The sequence below is a fragment of the Pangasianodon hypophthalmus genome, chromosome 24 (assembly GCF_027358585.1).
Source record: "Pangasianodon hypophthalmus isolate fPanHyp1 chromosome 24, fPanHyp1.pri, whole genome shotgun sequence".
NCBI lineage: Eukaryota > Metazoa > Chordata > Actinopteri > Siluriformes > Pangasiidae > Pangasianodon > Pangasianodon hypophthalmus.
In genome coordinates this window covers 14,960,064-14,980,719 of record NC_069733.1, presented here as the reverse complement: position 1 = coordinate 14,980,719, position 20,656 = coordinate 14,960,064, and the positions used below count along the sequence as shown (strand labels likewise).

At 36.8% G+C, this 20,656-nt stretch overlaps 1 protein-coding gene across 1 annotated transcript; it reads left to right on the top strand.

Annotated features, from left to right (window-relative positions):
• The first annotated feature begins 515 nt into the window (after nucleotides 1-515).
• On the top strand, nucleotides 516-20,415 carry sec14l8 (SEC14-like lipid binding 8). The gene is made up of 12 exons (XM_026931450.3): nucleotides 516-668; nucleotides 1,993-2,068; nucleotides 6,068-6,111; nucleotides 8,683-8,745; nucleotides 8,856-9,044; nucleotides 9,830-9,925; nucleotides 10,113-10,173; nucleotides 10,540-10,623; nucleotides 10,759-10,865; nucleotides 17,538-17,677; nucleotides 18,592-18,761; nucleotides 19,585-20,415. The coding sequence occupies exons 1-12, from the start codon at nucleotides 615-617 to the stop codon at nucleotides 19,725-19,727; spliced, it is 1,227 nt and encodes a 408-aa protein (XP_026787251.1). The 5' UTR covers nucleotides 516-614; the 3' UTR covers nucleotides 19,728-20,415.
• Nucleotides 20,416-20,656: the final 241 nt, after the last annotated feature.

The window sequence follows — 20,656 nt, the reverse complement described above, 5'->3', positions numbered from 1 at the left end:
AGGCAACAGCACTCTCACCACTATGACCTGGGTTTGATTCCCAGCCAGGGAACCGACCCCAGCCACTGGAGCTCTGCATGCATCAGTGCGCTCTCAGTTCCAGTTCCAAGCCTGGATAAAATTGGGAAGGGTTGCATCAGGAAGGGCAGCTGGCGTAAAAACTGTGCCAAATCAAATACACACAGGCCCAATGATCTGCTGTGGTGAGTCCTAACAGGGAGCAGCCGAAAGAGGGGCAACAACATAAGCAATGAAATCATATTTTTGATGAGAAACATAATATTTTTAGGTAAACTATACATAATATATTCTCTTAAATCTGACTGATGATATATTCCATTTTTTCAGTGCACCCCTATTATTAAGGCTTGATGTGATATCGGTATAATACCGCGCAGTCATCGCGATATCGCGATTAAGTGACGGTGTATTGTGCAGCCCTGCTCAGCTGCTCAGCTCTGCTGCTGCTGGGAGGGAAGAGGAAATGCCTCAGTGCGCGCGCATGTGAGTGTGTGTGTGCGTGTGAGTGTGTGTGTGTGTGTGTGTGTGTGTGTGGCACCATCTCGCAGTCGTGTTCATTTCGGCCTGTTGTGCGGGTAGTGTATTAAGGGGAGATGAGCGGCAGGGTTGGAGATCTGAGTCAGAAACAGGCCGAGGCTTTGGCGCAGGTGAGTGTTTCACTCCTGCTTCATGACTTTCCTTTCCAGCAGTTTTTCCCGGAAACGTGCAGCGCTTCTGCAATGCCATATACAGTACACCAGAGCGGAGGAGCTGAGGGACAGATCCAGTATGTCGCATCGACAGCCTGTTATTCCGCCATCAGATTCATTACACTGTAGCACCAGAGATACAAAAAATATTCGCCACATTTGTGAAGGATGTTAGCTGTGTACGAGTTTTAGAGCTGATTGTGCAGAAAAAAGGTGGAAATGAACTGGAACCTCTGCTGTGTTTACACTCAGTGTGTATGTTTACATCATCATCATAGCATTCATTCAAATGGATGATCTGTACATCCTCATGTGAGCTGTACATGTCTCGGATGTTTATTACATGATGTATTTCCGCTTTCTTTTCTGGTCTAACTGTTCACTTTTCTCCGGGATGTCAGTACCAACTTATACAAGAGATCACACCACCAGGGTTGCCAGATTGAACACTGGCTCTACTGCCAGTGGAACAAAAATGATGACATCTTTGCACTCTTTTATAAGGTTCCTCCTGAGGAACTCTTCAAGGTTGTTAGAAGCCTACAGCAGGTTAATCCACTATCAGAAAGTGTAGAACTATCATCCATCCAAAGGAAAAAAAAACAAGCAGGGGTGGGTGATATGACAAAAATAACATATCGCAATACTTGAAGACATTTCTATGATACACAATATGTATCATGATAAATAGGTTTGGTAACAATAGTGTTACATTAAATAATTCAATTCAAGGATACATTTATTTAATGACTACATTAACATTAAATTAAATTGAAACACTGAAAGAGGGGATCTGTAAGAATTTTACAATTTGAAAACATCAGATCAGCTGTGTCCAAACACATCAAAAAAGATAAAACATAAAAAAAGATACCCATGATATCTCAGAAAAGAATATTGCAACATAATTTGTAATGATATTGATATTATATCGTCATTGCCCAGCCCTATCAAAATATAAAAAATTAAATTGAAGAATATATAATTTATATGTGAAACCAAGTTCTGACAGCTCGTTCATGGGATAGGAGAATTTTTGAAGAAAATCTTAAATGTATAATTATGTTTTCAACATATTGATATTATGCTAAATATTATGGTTGCTGATGTTGTCCTTTCACACAGGGTTAGTAGAGTAAGGACCAATTAGGATTTAGAATGGGTATAATTTAAATAGGAATATAATTAATTTTAAATGAGTGTAATTGAGCAGATAAGTCCGACAACATTGTAATTCCACTCAATTAACTCATTGTTTGTTTTCCCTTTTTAACTGGGACAGTTTCGGGAGAGGGTCCAAGATGTCCTGCCACAGTGTCCGTCTCAGAGCGACCACTTCTTACTGCGCTGGCTTCGAGGTGAGAACAACACGAATCTGTCGATAAATGGCACAGAGCCATTAGATGGAAGCTTCTTTTATTAACCTGCTTCAACAACGATATTACAAAACAGAGTTTCGGCTTCATAATGTAACTAAATCCTCTTTCTCACACATTCGCTCATACAGTTAGAGGTAGAGGCAAGTGAAAGGGATCTTTTGTTCAGTCCTGACGCAGCAGAGTGCACAATGAGCTAGATTAATCTCAGCTATAATCCGATTAGAGCTCTAAAACAAAACGCAGCATGTCTGTACACTCAGCTATGGTTGACCAGCTATCCTGGATCTGTATCAGAACAGTATTAACTGCACACTACCAGTTTGGCAATATCAGACAACTACAGGCCTTTCAGGCTCAGTAGCTACTAACATGGCTGAAATGCTAGACATACTTCAGAATATAACTTAGTCAATAAACTGAAGGTTTGTTCTGATTTGAGTGAGGTCAGAGAACTTTTTAAAGCTGTGTTTACTGAAGCTTAGCGTGGACTTGGCTTTGTGATAAAGAATGTCTGCGTTCAGAGTCACTGGCCCTGAAAGGCACTGATTATGTAGTACAGTTCAGCACTACCACAGAGCAATGGACTAGCAAGTGATATGTTAACATTATCAATGCTCATTTACTGTTATTATATACAATAAACCATTTACACCGGGTGTGTGCTGTTGCATTTATCAGATAATGTTGGTGTAAAAATGTTAAGGCTGTATCTTATGCCGGTTGAAGAGTGGACCCTCGTTGGAGCAGTTTTCTCTCGGTTTCTCTTTATATCGAGTGTGCCAAAATATGGTCTATGCTTAAGAGTTATTATACCACACGCACGAATCGGATTTGTCTGGTGTTAATTAATTAATTAATTTTCTATAACAACAGCTCTGACCGTAGTGCCGAATGTAATCCAAACCACAGGTTTATATTAATGCAGTTGTTCTAATATGCTAACGTTTCTATAGTAACAGCTCATTCACATGGACTTGTGTGCTGGACGCTCCACATAATCTAAGCCTAATAATAAACAGATAAAAAATGTTTCAATAAGGAGCTGTTTATTTAACATTTTTGTAAGGAGTCTCCAGTATCAGTGCTTTGTAACAGTCAGAATTAAAGCTGTAGCTTTAGAATGGAGGAGTCTGCGCTCTATGCTTTCTCTGTATCGATAAGCTCCATTTTTTTCTTCAGGAGAAAGATAAAAATAGAGGCTAGTTAAAGAACAACTGTTTATAACTGTTATAGCCTTTATAACTGTTATATTAAGTGATAACTTGTTTTGTGGATATTCCATAATATTAAATGTAACTATAAAAGGAGAAAAAGTATGACGTGTCATTTATTAATAATTAAAAAAGCTGTAATTTTAACAAATTGCTGTATTATAAGATGAACAAACCACTTTGGAACATGCAATTATAGGAAAATTATCAACTTTGGGGTGATAACAGTAACTCTGCTTTGTGCTTGGTCACATCATATCACCCCATCGTTGACTATTTTTCTCTAACCGCATGACCCATCATGTTTTAGTCTTTGCTTCTTGCATTCTAAATATACTCTACATAGCGCATGATTTTGCTAGTACTTCTGCATTTCTTACAGAAGTCCTTTAAACGCTGTGGAATGCTTGTAAATTTTTTCACACTGTGATGTAATATGCAGAAGAGATTATGGAAGGCATAAAACATTTTCAGCAGAGGTTACAAAATCGCTGTTAAGCCTGAGTGACTTCACTGGTGTGGTTATATCCGATAAATGGTTCAGAATAGATGTGTGAAGTTAAATTTTCAGATAATATCAGTATATGGAAATTTTAAGCTAACGTTTCTTGTGGTTGAAAAGCAAGTTTTACCTGCATGGCCCTGTCATATTTCAAGAGACGTGTTTTTTTTGTTTTCTTCTTGCTGTGAATGCCCAATATTAACATCTTCACACGTGACTGACAATGCCTGTGGTGTTTCTCAAGACTTGCCTCACTGCTCTAGGGAAGATAAGATAAAACCAGTGTATATGAACGGTGCTGACATCCAGGAGTATGATAAAGTTCTAGAGCAAGTATTGCTTCTGACATTTATAAGAGTTAAGTTTAGTCAATCATCCTGTTTCACTTCTACTCTAATTCACTGCTATTTTGTTTTCTTGTATAATAAACTAAAAATCAAGACATGAATTAAAAACAAATGAACACATCATTATCGTGCATAAAAATGGACTTTCACACTCCTACTGTATGGAGTGACTGGTTTGAGATGTTCTGTGTGGCAGATGTCAGATCCGCTGCTGTCAGCTGTAATGTATAATCTCCTTTATGAGTATTAAACACTTTAGTGTATGTGTGACCGTAAGACAGTCAGGTGCAGGCGAGTGTCACAAAATGACATTAATCTGCTGGGCTGCACGCTCAGATCGAATGCAATTACTGTTTGAAGTGAGTCTGCTTTTTAAAGAGTTTTAGAGTTTTTACTAGGGTCAAACATTATTACTCTGTTATTACATTCACTATGACATTTTATGGACTGGTGCCATATGTAAGGAATAAAACACTAGGAGACAGGCTGTTATAGGAAATTAATCAATGACGTGGTGGTGTGATGTGGATCGACATGAGGCAGAGCAACCATCCCAAATTAGCTTATTTAACAGCACATCCTGAAATATTTTACTCCTCTCATACCACAGTAGCTTGCCAATGCTAATAATTTTTATTTATTAAAGAACAACATGTTCCTGTTATCACTTAGTTCCTGTTATCACTTATAAACAGAAAAAAATGCAGCTTGTTGTGCTGCTAAGAACCCAGTCCTCGGTCCTGAAGAGTCTTTCATGGTAGAAAACTTACTGAAGGTTTTCAGTGTCAGTGAAGTGCTGACACTGGAGACTTCTTCCATAGATTTTAAATAAACATCTATTTCCAGAAGAATTCACTATATCAGCAATATATCTTTGTTAAATAACTTGTTTATTTTTTTTCCTGTTATTTAATATTTTTAGCCTTAGATGATTGTGGAGCGTCCTTTATACACGTCCCTGTGAATGAGCTGTTACTATAGAAACGACAACATATTAGAAAAAGAGCTTTAATGTAAACCTGTGAATGAAACATATACAGTATAAATACATATACAGTTTTCAGTTACTCAGCACAGTTTTCTGCTCAAACTTAATTAAATAAGAGGCGTCATACATTGTGATGGGCGTCTTGATTTAAATTATTTATACCATATGAGTGAAACTGTTATATTCAGAATAAGATTTTGGTTAGATTGCCACAGATTGCCACATTATTTTGTACAAGACCACCACTCGTACTCTTTCATACCTATTCAAGCACATTGTTGATGTGTTACCAAAATTATATGGACATTTAGATCCATATAGATCATGGGATTTGCAAACATTTACAGTAAAAAAAAATATGATATACAATCCAACTATTTACATATTAGACACCTTAGGCAAATTTGTGCCCTTGTATTTATATACATTAGAGCTTTTCACAGATGGAAAGCAAAACAGTATATTAAAATAGACATTTGAAATATTTTGCAGTATGTTAAAAGCACTTTTGACTCATTTCACTCAATCAAATTTATAATTATATTTAGGGATGCACCATTCCCACTTTTTTAATGACTGATTTTAATTGCCAGAACTGATATTAGAGCTTTGCGTATTGATTGAAATCTGACCCGCTACTGACATCCTGAGTGTAAATAAATATAAAAAAACCTTTCAATGAGGTTCTGTCGTGTTGATCATAACCATAACTCATGTTTATGGATCAGATTAAAAAATATGCCAAAATTCATCCACCATTTCTTGCCAGTATTGGCTCTGATACAAATATACAAATAAACAGACAGTATGATATTATTTTACCTTGTTTAATTTTAACAGCTCTGTGCTTTGGGTTTCAGCTGTGACTTCCACTGTGCTCATCTTTTCACATTGCTCACTCTTGTTCTTTTTTTGTTGTCTGTTTTTCAGCCAGAAATTTCAACGTGCAAAAAGCTGAAGCGATGCTACGTAAGGTATGACGTCTTCTTTTTATTAATGATTTACGGCGCTGTTTTTTTTTTTGTTTGGTTAAGCACACACGTTTTCCTGAGACAGAAGAAGTATAGCCAGTTTCCCAAACCTGAGTGTTTGTTGGATTTTACCATACTAGCGTCATGTTCTGTCATGTCATGTTGTGATTTGAACACATGGATAATAGCGTTATGAATAACGTGTACTTTCCCTCCGTAATTGCTGGAGCAGGTTTCTGAGCCTAACCTAGGCACGATTTCTGCAAATATGGAGATTGCTCCCGCTAATGGCTTTATATTCCAAGTATGTTTAATCCAAGTTGTTTTTTTCCCATTAATAATGTAAGCAATACATGCAACATGTAATGTCATTTCGTAATGTCGTAATGTTTTATATTTCAACCAGACACCCACTTTGACAGTCATGCCTACTGTTTCAGAATGTTACCTAAATTTGATATATTTTTTTTATTATTTTAATTTGAATAGGTTTCAAGATTAGGAATTCAACTATTTAAATAAAAAGAGCATCTAGGTTAAAAAAAAACATACGATATACAGAAATCTCGCTCCTTAAACTCCCTAAAGTCTCAGGTTAGGAATCTAGTTATTAATGTTAAAGTGTATTTTCAGTAACCACAGTAAAAGAGATATGTAACCAATAAGTGCAAGTCTAAACCTGGAGACTGATCCTCATAGTTTTAGCAGTTCTCTGCAATTGTTTGCACAATGAAAATCAGACATGCTGCTTTCTGCTTTGGTATAATCTCAGAAAATGTCAGACATTACTAAGGTAGAGAAGAATAAGTACAAATTTGAGGTTAAAGTTCAGGTGAGAATTAGATTCTGGCCTGTTAGGTGTGTATCTCATCTGTGAATGAATTATGGGATCCAGTATTGGGGTGTGGTGAGAATCAAAATAACAAAAGATCCAAGCAGTCACTCAGTCTGAAGAGTCACAATTTTGACACAAAAGAGTCAATCACAGTTCAGCAGCTCTTGTGACTTTGCAAAAAATATTCTGTGGTTTACGCAGTCACAGCTCTCGCTTCTCCATTCTTACAGTGCTATTGGCAAAAGTCACTCACCCTAACATATTCTCATGAGTTTATTAAAGTTATAAAACTGTAGCCTTGTGTAGACAGACATTACAAGATTGACTATCTTCCATATATTATTAATGGGAAAAACAACTACTTGGATTAAATTGTCCTAGAATATAAAGACATTAGTGGTAGTATATGCACAAATCTTGTCCAGGTAAGGCTCAGAAACCTGCCCTAGCAATCACAAAGTATACATACAGTATCCATAACGTTACTTTCCATGTGTTCAGAGAGACAGTAATTACATCTTAATGTGAAACACCACAGGAGACTGACTGTGTTCGTTTTTCCACTGCACCTCATTGCAAAACACAGACACTATTAAAATGCCCCCCACTGAATTTGAATACAGGGCCTTGTAGTTCCAGTAATAAAAGGGGAACTTTAGGTTTGTGTGGAAATTATACTCTGGGGATGCTTTTAGATCTCTGCTTAAAGGAACAGTTCAATGATAAATCAAATTTACACTGTTTCCCTCAAATGTAGCCAATCAGACAAAAGATGTGTGGTGTTATGAGACTGACAAGTAACAAGTCAGCAAGGAATGCAAGTTTATCAAACCCAAAAACATTTTTGTAAAATACATGCCCAAATCTTTATATACTTGCTTTTATGATCTATTTTAAATTAAATACATTTTAAATGAAGAATTTTGTAAAATAGCATGCAGGGTCTGTATATATCAAGTATATAACAACTGTGAACACTAAGCACCCTCTTGTCGTCTTGCATGGAATGAAATCAAATTAAGGAAAAAAGTGATTCATGTTAGACAAGATGGGAGTCATAGGGCTATAGGTACATGGTGAAATTTTCTCATATTTACAAATTACAGTAAGTAATTGGCAAGTTTGGCAAGAACTGGCTGTGAAGTGTGTGGGTGCATACACTTATTAACTGCCCACTCTCACATCATCTCATGTGTTATTAAAGACAGATGCACTCGGAGGGTAAACACATTAACCCTACAGATAAAAGACTCATAGACAGCACTAGTATTAACTGTAAAACATAAATATCTAGCTAAAGTGCCTAATTAGATTGATTTTGGCCTTTTCTTATTTAGGTTAGATTTTTCTGATAAAATAAAGTTATTTCCGTCATTTTGTAATTGACATTTCAGAATTTCTCAATTCACATATATATAATTTTTCAATTCACATATACCTGTTCCTTGGTTAGATTTTCATTTTGCGCAAGGTCATTTCAACACAAAATGCTAAAATAGATTAGGTGTTCAAAGGTTAAGGACTGGTAATGTGTTTATGGAAAATATTTTTGGTGAGATGGTGAGTCTTCCATTACTTGTTAGTTGTTAGTTACTTTAGCCTTGAAGCTTCAGAGCAAAAATAAAAAAAACATTGGACACCAAACATGTGTTGACTGATCATTAGGGTTAACTGGAAACTTATTTTAAACAAATTTGTTTTTCTCCAAATTATTCCTTAAATATTATTTCACTTTTTAGCATTTGGAGTTCCGGAAACAGATGAAGGCTGACACTATCACCACTGACTGGAAGCCTCCTGAGGTATCATCTACACACAGTTATGAGAGTGGAACGCAATTCTTCCGTGATATGTTTTTCATTGCATTTCCATTCAAAATACTTTCTGTTCTTATATCGCTGCTTGTTATCAGGTTTTAGAGAAGTTTCTCTCAGGAGGAATGTGTGGCTATGACCGAGAGGGTAGCCCTGTGTGGTACGACGTTATCGGGCCGGTGGATCCGAAAGGTCTCCTTCTGTCTGCCTCTAAGCAGGACTTCATCAGGACAAAAGTACGAGACTGTGAGATGTTGCAGAAGGAATGTGCCTCACAGAGCGAAAGGGTAAGTGGATGAGCGACATCATGCCTAGTGGAGGGTAGTGGTGGCTCAATGGTTAAGGCTCTGAGTCACTGCTCAGAAGGGTGGAGGCTTAAGCTCCAGCACCACCAAGTTGCCCTTAAGTCTCTCTGCTCCAGGGGTGTTATATTCTTTTCTTCACATATCCCCAAGCTGGGATATGTGAAGAAAAGAATTTCACTGTTCTGTAATGTATATGTGACAGATAAAGGCTGCTTCTTCTTCTTAGTGGCCTGGGAAATTTAAAGGGGCTGTTGGTAACCTTTTTTTGCAATGAAAACATTACCAAAACAAAGCTTTGTGAGTTACTTTTGAAGGAAATTGGCTGAGCAGAGCAGCTAAGTGCCAGCTGGGGCATGTAGCTATTTTCTGGGCTGGAAAAATGTAAACAGAAGTCTGAAATGAAAAAGGCCACTCTATTGTAATCATGTTATTGCAAATCTTAGTTACTTTTAACATATCTTTAAAATGATATTATTATTACAGTTCTAGAGACACATTTAAACTTCAAGTTTAAGTTATAATCGCTTTTTTATCTTTGATTAGGATTTGGTAAAACAAAGAAAATAATAATAATAATAATAATAATACAAAGTAGAAGGGTTTATATTACAATCCAAGCTTGGTGTAGTTGACCTAGCTAGACAAATATAGAACAGAATTTCATATGCATTGATTGGTTTGATGGAAAGAGACTGCTCTCAGAGCTTAATTACTGCTTCTCCCTCCACCTCCATGTGTGTCTGTCTGTCTCTTTTTATTCATATCAGTTGGGTAAAAATGTGGAGTCCATCACTATGATCTATGATTGTGAAGGTTTGGGCCTGAAGCATCTCTGGAAGCCTGCTATAGAGACATATGGAGAGGTAGGATCTCATTTTGTTCTCTGCGTACACTGTATTCCCATACTTTATCATTGTCCTCAGTTCACTTCTAAAATGTGTAAATATTTATATGACTTGACCCCTTGTTGAACATGGCTTATTTAAAAAAAAAAAGGCTTTCAGGAAACAGACGTCTCTTGAGCAATTAGCAGGCTTTTTACTCTTGTAGGTTTTGACAATGTTTGAAGACAACTACCCTGAAGGACTCAAGAGGTTATTAGTTATAAAGGGTAAGTTGCAAAGTAGTATACAAATTAATATTGTCAGCATGTATTGGTACTTTTATACCACAGCACTGTTGAATTCTCAAATGTGATTGGTCAAAAAATATTTTCTATAACAGCAGCTAATAACAGTAGTGCTGAGTGCAAGGCAAAACACTATAAATATTGTTAGTATTGACAAATTGAGGTATAAGTTGAATAAAACACTTTGGGATGTGCTATTATAAGAAAATGATCAGCTTCATGGTGGTAACAGGCATCACACCACTCTGTCTTGATTGTTTTTCTATAACAGAATGACCCATAGTGTTTTATTCCTTACTTAGTGTAAGAGATTTGCTCAGGCTTAACGAACTTAACTTTTTTTTGAAGCACCCAAACTGTTTCCTGTGGCTTATAATCTGGTGAAGCACTTTCTGAGTGAAGACACTCGCCGCAAGATCATGGTTCTGGGGTGTAAGATATATCTCTCAAAATCTTCACTTTCCTGCTGCATACATAGCCTTGACTAAGAATCACCCAAATGTACCCATAATACACTCACACAGTTAATGTTTGTGATGTAAATTTTGTCTTTTTGTGTCGACCCAGCCAACTGGCAGGAGGTGTTAAAGAAACACATCGACCCTGAGGAACTCCCAGCCATCTACGGTGGAAAACTGACTGATCCAGATGGTGACCCACGCTGCAGGACCAGGGTGAGTAAAGGTCAAAAGTCACACAGGGTCACAGCTCTACATAGGTGGCATACGCTTGCTAGTAAGCTAGTGCATAGTATAGTCAGTCTGTCATTGTTCCATGCTAAATAGTTCTAGCTACTCAAAATGGATATGGTGTCATGGAGTTTTCACTTGCACTTTCATTTTCTATAGGATATCAATATTAAACCCAGTACTGACCAAGCCACTGGTACAGGTAGTGATGTCGCGTAATTATGAAACGGCAGCGGGGTTGGAAGGAATCCATTATCGAGGTGTGGTTAGGTGGTATCAAATAGATCAACTTTTCTAATTTCCTTTATAAGCTAAACGTAGGCAGTGATGTGCAGTGACATTTTCGCAAAATAATATATGATTAGAGTTTGTAGGTGTTGACTGTAGCACATAAAATTATTATCAGCTAATTCCTTGTATCTTTGCTAGCAAGACATTTAGCAAGTTTAATATTTATTTAGTTTTGTTGTGCATAAAGACACATCAACTCTCTGAATCACATTCAGTAGCTAAATCTGAATCATTTCTTCTTTTTTATTATGGATAAAACAATAATGGATGAACAGTCAGTTGTATGTAGTTAGTAGTTGTGTGAAATAGCTTGTTTATATTGAAGTAGGCCACAGAAAGCAGTTTGGGTGCTACAGTAAAACCTTGACAAGACAAAAAGTAATGTATAGTATATGGCCAAAAGTATGTGGACACCTGATCATCACACTCATATGTGCTTTTTGAACATCCCATTCCAGATTTGCTATTATAATAACCTCCGTTCTTTTGGGAAGGCTTTCCATTAGATTTTGGATCCTGGCTGTGGGGATTTGGTCAGGGATCTGTGCAGGTCATTTGAGTTCTTCCACTCCACCCTTGGCAAACCATGTCTTTATGGACTTCGCTTTGTGCACAGGGACATTGTCATGCTGAAACATCTTTGGGCTTCTTAGTTGCAGTGAAGGAAAATTGCTACAGTATACAAATATACACACAATTGTGTACTTCTCACTTTGTAGCATCAGTTTGGGGAAGGACCACATGTGGCTGTGATGGTCAGGTGTCCACAAACTTTTGGCCTTATAGTGTACATTCACAAAAACAGGTTGGGACCAGACTTTTAAGCTTTTGCCTAAAGTCAGGAAAACACCTTACAGACCTGGTGTTTGAAATAAGGTCTTGATAGGTGTACAGTTAGTGGAAAATTTGTTGGAAAATACCACAGCACCATGATGTCTTGATTGTCACATGCAGGTCGGGGCACATGCAGGTCACATACTGGGCATAAAAGTGAAAAACTGGTTTTATGCCAGGCAGTGTGTCCTGTGTTTATTTGCATGACCTGGGTCATGTCAGATCAATGTCACACATGCTCATAGTGTAAATCAAATCAGTGGATCAGGCCAGAAAATAATTCAAATCCAGTTCTCTAGCAACTTGGTGTTTGGGGCCAATATCAGGTCAAATATTGATATCACAGTTGATTATCAGATATCAAGTATCTGATAATCACAGGTTGAGGGAATTTGTTTGTGTTCTGATTCCTAAATGAGTTGTTTTAGTAAAAAATGACCTGCAGCTGTCCTCTATTCAGGTAACACAATATTTTCTGCTTACTCAGTGCAAGACAGTTCTGCAGTGTCAAGCCTTTACTATAACAATAGTCATCACTGGCTTTAGCATTAGTCTGTAGGCCTGGAAACTCAATGCCAGAAAGCAGCATTGTCCAGAAGAGAAAATGTATACATTCTCTGAAATGGCATGACAGCAATGGCAACGACATAAGTGGCGGTCATCCCCTTTCATTGGACTTTGCTAGATTTTAAGTCTGAATCTTTGGAGTGCAATTAAATTATTGCATAAGGTTTTGTATCTTCAGACATAAGCATTTAGATAAAGACATAGTGCTATTTAAGGCATTGCAATGCTGTATGGAACGGAGCCCTAATTGCTTTATTGCACATTTTGGCTTGCATTACACTGATTCAGCATTTTGTCAGTTATCAGTTCATCAGGTTTATCAGAGTGAAAGCTCTATATAATACAGTGTACTTGCCACTCCCCCTCGCTCTGTTACAGATATTAATGCCTCATTGTGTTTGACATCAACATTTTCTGAAAACGTGGTACAGATAGGCATGTCTTTGAGTGGGACAGATTTCTTGCCATATATAGAAAAAAAGCCCACCTTACAAACATTTCTGAGTGGATGTAGTTTTAAAAATACATAGATTTTTTCAATATACCCTGTCATGTTATGTCATGTTAGCTATCAGACTGATGTTAGAAAATGAAAATGTAGTACATGAATATGATTTTAAAATCTCTCAGTTAGCCTCTGTTAGCTAGCTAGCCAGTATTAATTTAAGATTATAAACATTTATGAATATGACTTAAAAATCTCTTAGAAATCCTGTAAGGTTAGCTCATGTTATTTAGCTATGAAGATAATGAACATGAGATGAACTCGGAACTCCCGTCAGTTTACCCAATTTTAGCTAGCTGACTAGCTTTACCAGTGAAGATTATGAACATTTATGAATATGCCTTATGAATCACCTGAGAAATCCTGTCATGTTTGCTAGCTGCCTGCCTGAGAAATCCTGTCATGTTTGCTAGCTGCCTGGTATATCAGTAAAGGTTACGAACATTTGTGAACATGACTTTAAAACCCTTTCAGAAATCCTGTTAGGTTAGCTCATGTTTGCTAGCTGCCTGGTATATCATTGGAGGTTATGAACATGTGTGAACATGACTTTAAAACCCTTTTAGAAATCCTGTTAGGTTAGCTCATGTTTGCTAGCTGCCTGCTACATCAGTAAAGGCTATGAACATTTGTGAACAGGACTTTAAAACCTTTTTAGAAATCCTGTCAGGATAGCTCATGTTAGTTAGCTGCAGTGAAGATTATAAACATTGATGAATCTGCCTCTCAAAAAGATGGAGAAATTAAATTATGTTAGCTTGCTGGCTAACAGAATTTATCAAAATACATTCAGACATTATGAAAATACATTCTGTGTAGTATGTATACAGTGACTTCTTGACTTCTACTTGAAGACTTCCATATATGGATTCAAAGCCATAGCCACATTCCCATCTATAGCATTAAAGGAAAAGTCAACCCTATAACAAATCTGGTTATATTGAAATATTTGTGATCTGCTTATTGATTCTGGTGCTAACCTGTTGTTTGGTGTTACATTATTTTTTTTTATTCTCGTTAGAAGTTAGCGAACCACACTGAGGTCACGGGGGACATTTCTTGCATAGTTACAGTGATATTTAATAAGAGAAGGATTTTTAGTGATTTCAGGCATGAGTGATATCAGTCATGTTTTGCTGTTAACTTTTAAAGACAAAAAAGTGATTTTTTGTGACCTTTGGCATCTAACAAGATTACACAGCTATACAATGCAGTGGTGTTGAATTAGCGGGCATAGCCAGCAACCAACTCGGCTTGGCTGACTAGTGATTCACAGGATGACTAGCATGATGGCTTTGATGGAACACAGTGGTATTAGCATAGACGCTAAAGCTTCAGAACCCATTTCGTTTGAGAAGCATGTACAGAAGAGGTGGTGAAAGATGAAGCAAGGGCTAATTCCCACTGGCACCACTAACATAAAGCATTGTGGGTAATGTTGGAAACCACTAAACAAAGTGAAAATAGACCAACATGCTGATGAAGGATGTTCAGACCAAAAAGTCAACTAAGAAGCTAATTATAAAATCGTGGATGGCATTATAATATTGAAGTCTTTCAGGGTGGATTTTTTCTTTAGTGCCACTCTCATTTCCATATACGTGGTCTATCTCTGTTTTCTGGTCGCATTAAATATTTGTACTTTCTAGATAACTGGAAAATAAATATATTTTAAGAAGGATTTTTCTAATAGTACACACTATTTAGAAATGGAATGCTGAAGGGTTTTAGGATTCTTGGGATTCTTGTCTAATTGCATTACTCACTATATATATAAATACATTGATCATGCACACTGTCTTGAATGTGTCTTAAATGTGTTGCTTATTTGTCTCATGGAGACACATGAAGCTTTCACATAATCCAGCCTAAAGGCTTATCCAGCTTTTGTGAATTAAATCACCCCTGTTTTGTTTGTGCTTGGTGCTGACTCAGCAAGATCTCACAATTGCAGATGTGTAGTTATTCAGAGGTATGAGCCAATTAAAACATGAAAAATTGCAAAGATTACAGATATGAGCAGGGTTAATTTGAGCACTTACTATGGATTCACTTGTATGAAAGACAATAAAATCATTCTTGATTAGTATAATCCCTATAAATTAGCTGTGAGGTCTTATGATCTGTGTTGAGTGAGTTCCCAGACTATGTGATTTTTAAAGCTTTTCTGCTGTAGGCAAGTAGTGCAGCTTATTAGCCATCCTGCATTACCCGTAGGAAAAATACCATCATGCCTTTAATGGCCTGGTTATTATCTGATCTGTCCTGATATGTTGTCTGCTCATAGATACATAGGTAAAGATGCTGCCCTCTGCAGGACTGGAGAAGAGGTCCTTACGAAGCCCCACTGGATTCTGTTTTATCTTTTTGGGGTTACACATTTACATGGAACTGTGATCTCTCAGATGTGATCCAATTTTTTAATCTTCGTCTTCATTTTGTTCTACTTCTTTTTCTTCTTAATTTTTTTTTAGAAATACAGCTGTTTTTTCATTGGTGTCCCACATAGTACAGGATAATATGGCTATAAATAGACCACAGTTTGTGTAGCTGTTATTGTTTGTGCAAAATCCAAAATGTTTCTTTGGCTGTTAGCAATTAATCCATGTCCAACCTAGTCCTTGGCCGTTTCCTTCATAAGCATGGGGAAATAAAATAGATAAGAACGTGCTAGGGTTTGTCTTTGTGACTGAAGATGGCTGGGCCTTGTAGATAACGTGTTGAAACTTTATATTGACAAAGTAAAAAAAAAAATTCTGTGTACATAGGTTTAGCGGATTTTGTGTGTTTGCCTTTCTTGGAATTGAAAAAACCACCAGACCAGCCAGTGTGTACTGTATATCTCATGGTAAGCACACGCTAACCAGAGCTGTGTTAGGCATCTGTAGATAATATGCAAATTCACTGTTGACTGATTGACCTCTTTTGTCAGAACCACTCTAAATACCTTTTTTCATTCACTTTAAGTACACTGCTTTCAAATGTTTTCCCTGATTTCATTTTATTTTATTAAAGTCAACTGTACACTTAAGAAAAAGTATTTTTATTATGAATTCCTTTCAGGGAATTTAATTTCAGTGTGCTGACTGGTCAGAATGTGAAAATTGTCATTGCAGCAGTTTTAAGAAACAGAGAGCTGAAGGTTTTGCCTGAAAATCTGAGCTAGTGTAGAATATGACATACTGGTGTTATATTGTCATTAAATATAAGAGCCTATAAGGTGACTGTATGCAAATGAAGCCCATGCCACATACATTTACAAGTAAAAGGGGGTGGGTGCATGCAGGTTGGGGAGTTTCTAGTTTAGTTTCTAGTCAAAGTGAAATTGTCAATTTCTAGGCATGTGAGTATGTAAATATTACATTAATTGCCTACATTAATTGCCTAATCACAATGATTTATTGTACAACTTTATCTGGTGTCAATTATTTTATCTATTTCCAGTTAATTACATACCACAGTCATCTGCTTATGTATGTCAGTAGTCAGTCAATAAACGCAAGATTGTATTTTGTTGTATAACATAGTACTTAATTTATTTTCATTATTATTTGTTAGGTTTTATATATTTAAGTTAATAGGACTAATAAATATCTTCACATTGCTTCTTTTTACAGTATAAAAGGCAGATAGAAGTATTATTTACTTTCATATTCTGTGTTAATAAATTGCTGTGTGTGTGCACACAAATATACAGGCAAAACCATGTATAATGGCATTACATGATTAAAAATAGTTGTTTATGCAGTTTAGTTGTAATTCTATGAATAACATGATAACAAGGTACATATTGTTGTGTAACCTAAACACAAGACGTGTTAGTAAAATATTGCATCATTAATGTCCACGTTCAAGTGTCTACTTTAAAATGGTCGTTTCATTTTTCTGAAACATTCTTATCTCTTCCAACCATCCATCTCTAGTGAAATGTAAATATATTTAAACACGTTAATATAAAGACAAAGGACAGCAAAAGAATAATAGTAAAGGATTTACTTGAAATATCTCAGAGTAAAATACCTCCACACTGGTGGTCCTGGGAGACTTTACGAGACATCAGAGGACAACAGGGTAAAAAGGACCTACTGGAGGTCTAATTGTGTCTCTGACTACTTTTTTTACCATATTTCTTTACCTTTTCTAGCTGAATTACTGGCCAGAGTTGTAAAAAATTGTTGTAAAAATTGTAAAAAAGTGTAAAGCCTAGGTTTAGATTTAGCAGGTATCTATATTCTGCTATTTAAAAACAGAAGGCATTAAATCTCTTGTAAAATATATTTTCTATTAATGTATACATATTTGTGCTCATACTACTGTAAACATCATATTAATCATCAGCCAGTTTTAGCACTAACCATCCTGTCATCTGTGTAAGTTTCAATCTTCTATCCTTCATTTCATCCTATTATTAAATTAATGTCTTGCCTGAGCTGAACCATGACTAGTTTGTCTCTGCACAGATTAATCAGGGTGGCCTGGTGCCCCAGTCCTACTACGCACGGGATTTTATTAAGCTGCAGTATGACCAGTGTGTGTCTATCAGCCGTGGCTCCTCCCATCAGCTCGAGTATGAGATCCTCGCTCCAGGCTGTGTGCTTAGGTAACACGCAACACTTTCTATGATCTAGGAATATGAAAGTAGACCAATATAATGGCGTCTGATGACACTCAAATAGTTAAAACCATTAATGTTATGCTATGCTGGTGTAGATAATGATGTCGAAATCTGATATAAATCATTATTCCCTGAGGAAATGTGCTACAATATCTATTTTTTTTTATCTATCTATTTTTAAAGACATATCAGAGAGAGCAGTATTTCCATGTTGTTTTCTTAAACAAACAGTTTCCCTAACCCTATAATTTTTTAAAGATCTGGACAGTTAGAATAAGACCAGGCTATATTTTTCCAATCTTCAACCATCCAGTTTCAGTCAGTCTGTGCCCACAGTAGCCTCAGATTCCCGATCTTGGCTAGCAGGACTGGAACCTGATGTGGTCTTCTGCTGTCGTAGCCCATCTGCCTCAAGGTTCAGTGTGTTGTGTGTTCTGAGAAACTTTTGTGCTCACCACAGTTGTAAAGAGTGCTTATTTGAGTTAGCGTAGCCTTCCTGAAAGCACAAACCAGCATTCTCCTCTGATCTTCCTTATCAACAAGGCATTTATGCCCACAGAACTGTTTCTCACTGGATGCTTTTTATTTTTCGCATCATTCTGGGAAAACTCTAGAGACTGTTGTGCATGAAAATCCCTGCAGATCAACCGTTTTTGATATACTCAAACCTACACCAAGTCACTGAGATCCCTGTTTACCCCCATTCTGATGTTTGATGTGGACATTAACTGAAGCTCTTGTCCTGTTTCTGCATGGTTTTCTGCATTGCGGTGCTTCCACATGATTGGCTGATTGGAAAAGTACAGAAATGAGCAGGGGTATAGTTGTTCCTATTAAATTGTTGTTGTCAACTCATTAATTTTTTATATCCCCCCTCTCTACTCTGTCTCTGTCCTCAGGTGGCAGTTCTCCTGTGAGGGTGGGGATGTAGGCTTTGGGGTCTTCATGAAGAAGAAACGGGGTGAATGGATGAAGGCAGGCCAGATGCAGGAGGTCATGGCTAGTCAGCGCTACAACGCACACCTCGTACCTGAGGACGGATCTCTCACCTGCACTGAGCCTGGAGTGTGTAAGTGCACAGTAAGAGAGGATAACAAAGGCTTTTTCACTGTGCCATTTTATATTAATTTTTACCTCACTGAAACCTTGTAGAAATAAGCAGATATTGAAATTGCAGACTGCAAACTTTCTCTTCCGACATTTGTGTTTGTAAGATGTAGAGGAAGTCCAGTCTGGGATTGTCAGCAGAAACAAGGCACATGTAATTTTATATACTGATTATTTCTCACTTATAGTTTGTAGCGGCAAGTGGAAAGGTTATGTTGAAATTAGGGATGCTGTGTGACACACTTTTAATTATTTAATACAGTTCTAAGCAAACTGAGACGTGAGCTAAACACACAAATAATAATAAGTACCAGTAACCAAGGATGAAAGAAATGTGCTATCAATACCAGGGAGAACTGACACGAAGAAATATCCTTTGTCCTATAAGTCAGTGAAGTCAGTTTTTGGAGTCAGCTGTTTAATTAATATTACAATATTACAATTAATTCAGTACTATATAACAGTGTTAAATTTTTTTTTTTAATTCTTCAGATAAAAATATTTGCATTTGTATTGACATTTAGGTTTTGTTCATTTTTTCTTTCATTTTACGCTGCTTGTGACTACACAGCTTATATAATTAAATCAGATTTATAGTTGTGTTTGTGCAGAAAAAAATATGCTATACATTATACATTTGTGGTTAAAGAGTGCGCTTTGGTGTTAATCAAGGGAAAAACTGAATGTGTAGAAAATTATAAAGTCAATCTAGAATTCAAAAGGTTAATTCCGTTGCGAATGTAATGGAATTAAATGTATATTTACCAATTTAAATTTTTTCCCAGACGTGCTACGATTTGACAACACTTACAGCATCTTCCAGTCCAAAAAAGTCAGCTTCTCCGTGGAAGTCCTCTTGCCCAGCAACGACAGCCAGTCACAGCCTGAGACGAGCAGGACGCCGGGACAGGATGTCCAGAATGGTTAATAGGGTGTGATTCTCTACCTGCCTCTTTAGAGACTGTCCAGCAGAGGAAAACAGTACTTGAAATGGCCTGTCTCATGCACAGTATTTTCCGGGAAAAGAAAAGTTTTGGAACTGTAAGTGCTCGTTCTGTAAAAATGCTGCTTGTGGGAAGAGAAGAATGCGAGCTTTGTTGAAGACTTGACGTCACTTCATTGTAACCCAGTTTAAGTGAATAGCTGCACAAGACATAGTACTAAAATTCTTTCAACACTTACCTTTTCCAACAGAATCTAGATCATGTCAGTTTGGTGTTTTAGGTCATGGTTTTCTGGGCTGAGGAAGTTTCTGTACAGCTATGCTTCAGAGGAGGTTTCGCTGAAACAGATTCTTTGCTTTGGCGCTTTACCAAGAGCCAATTAACTTAAGACTTACACAAATATATGTAACGAAACACAAGCACTTAGTGGTATTACTTATGGATAGTATAAGCATTAGTATGATGGATGATACAGTACTATGCAAAAGTCTTAGGCACACTAGTACAAATAGTACAAAGTTTAGGATAGATGTTTATTTTAGGGCTTCTGCATTATTGAGTCAATAGAAACGCATTTTAGATTTCCAAACAGTACTTTTTCTACAAAAAAATTAAATGTTACCCAAAAATGTTTGTATGTCAGCAAAGAAAGCAACATGTTATGTAAGAGACCACTTTTCAGACAAAAAATGTAATGAAGGCTGCTGGGTTTTGCTTTAAGAAGCAAGTGAGACAGTGAAAGTGTGAAAGTCTCAAGAAGAACTGTGGCAGATTGTCCAAGATGTTCAGTAAAATTTACCAGCTAATTTCCTTAAAAAAAGTGCACAAATTGTATCCGCGACCATTAATATATATACAGTACTGTGCAAAAGTCTTAGGCACCCTATTTTTTTTAGTACAAACTTTGTTATAG

What these genes read in the sequence shown, in the direction of transcription:
- sec14l8 (XM_026931450.3), top strand. Translation starts at nt 615, where the DNA reads ATGAGCGGCAGGGTTGGAGATCTGAGTCAGAAACAGGCCGAGGCTTTG. An exon ending in CTGAAGCGATGCTACGTAAG is followed by an intron (nt 6,112 to 8,682) that starts GTATGACGTCTT and finishes TTCACTTTTTAG; the next exon opens with CATTTGGAGTTCCGGAAACA. An exon ending in CTGCACTGAGCCTGGAGTGT is followed by an intron (nt 18,762 to 19,584) that starts GTAAGTGCACAG and finishes ATTTTTTCCCAG; the next exon opens with ACGTGCTACGATTTGACAAC.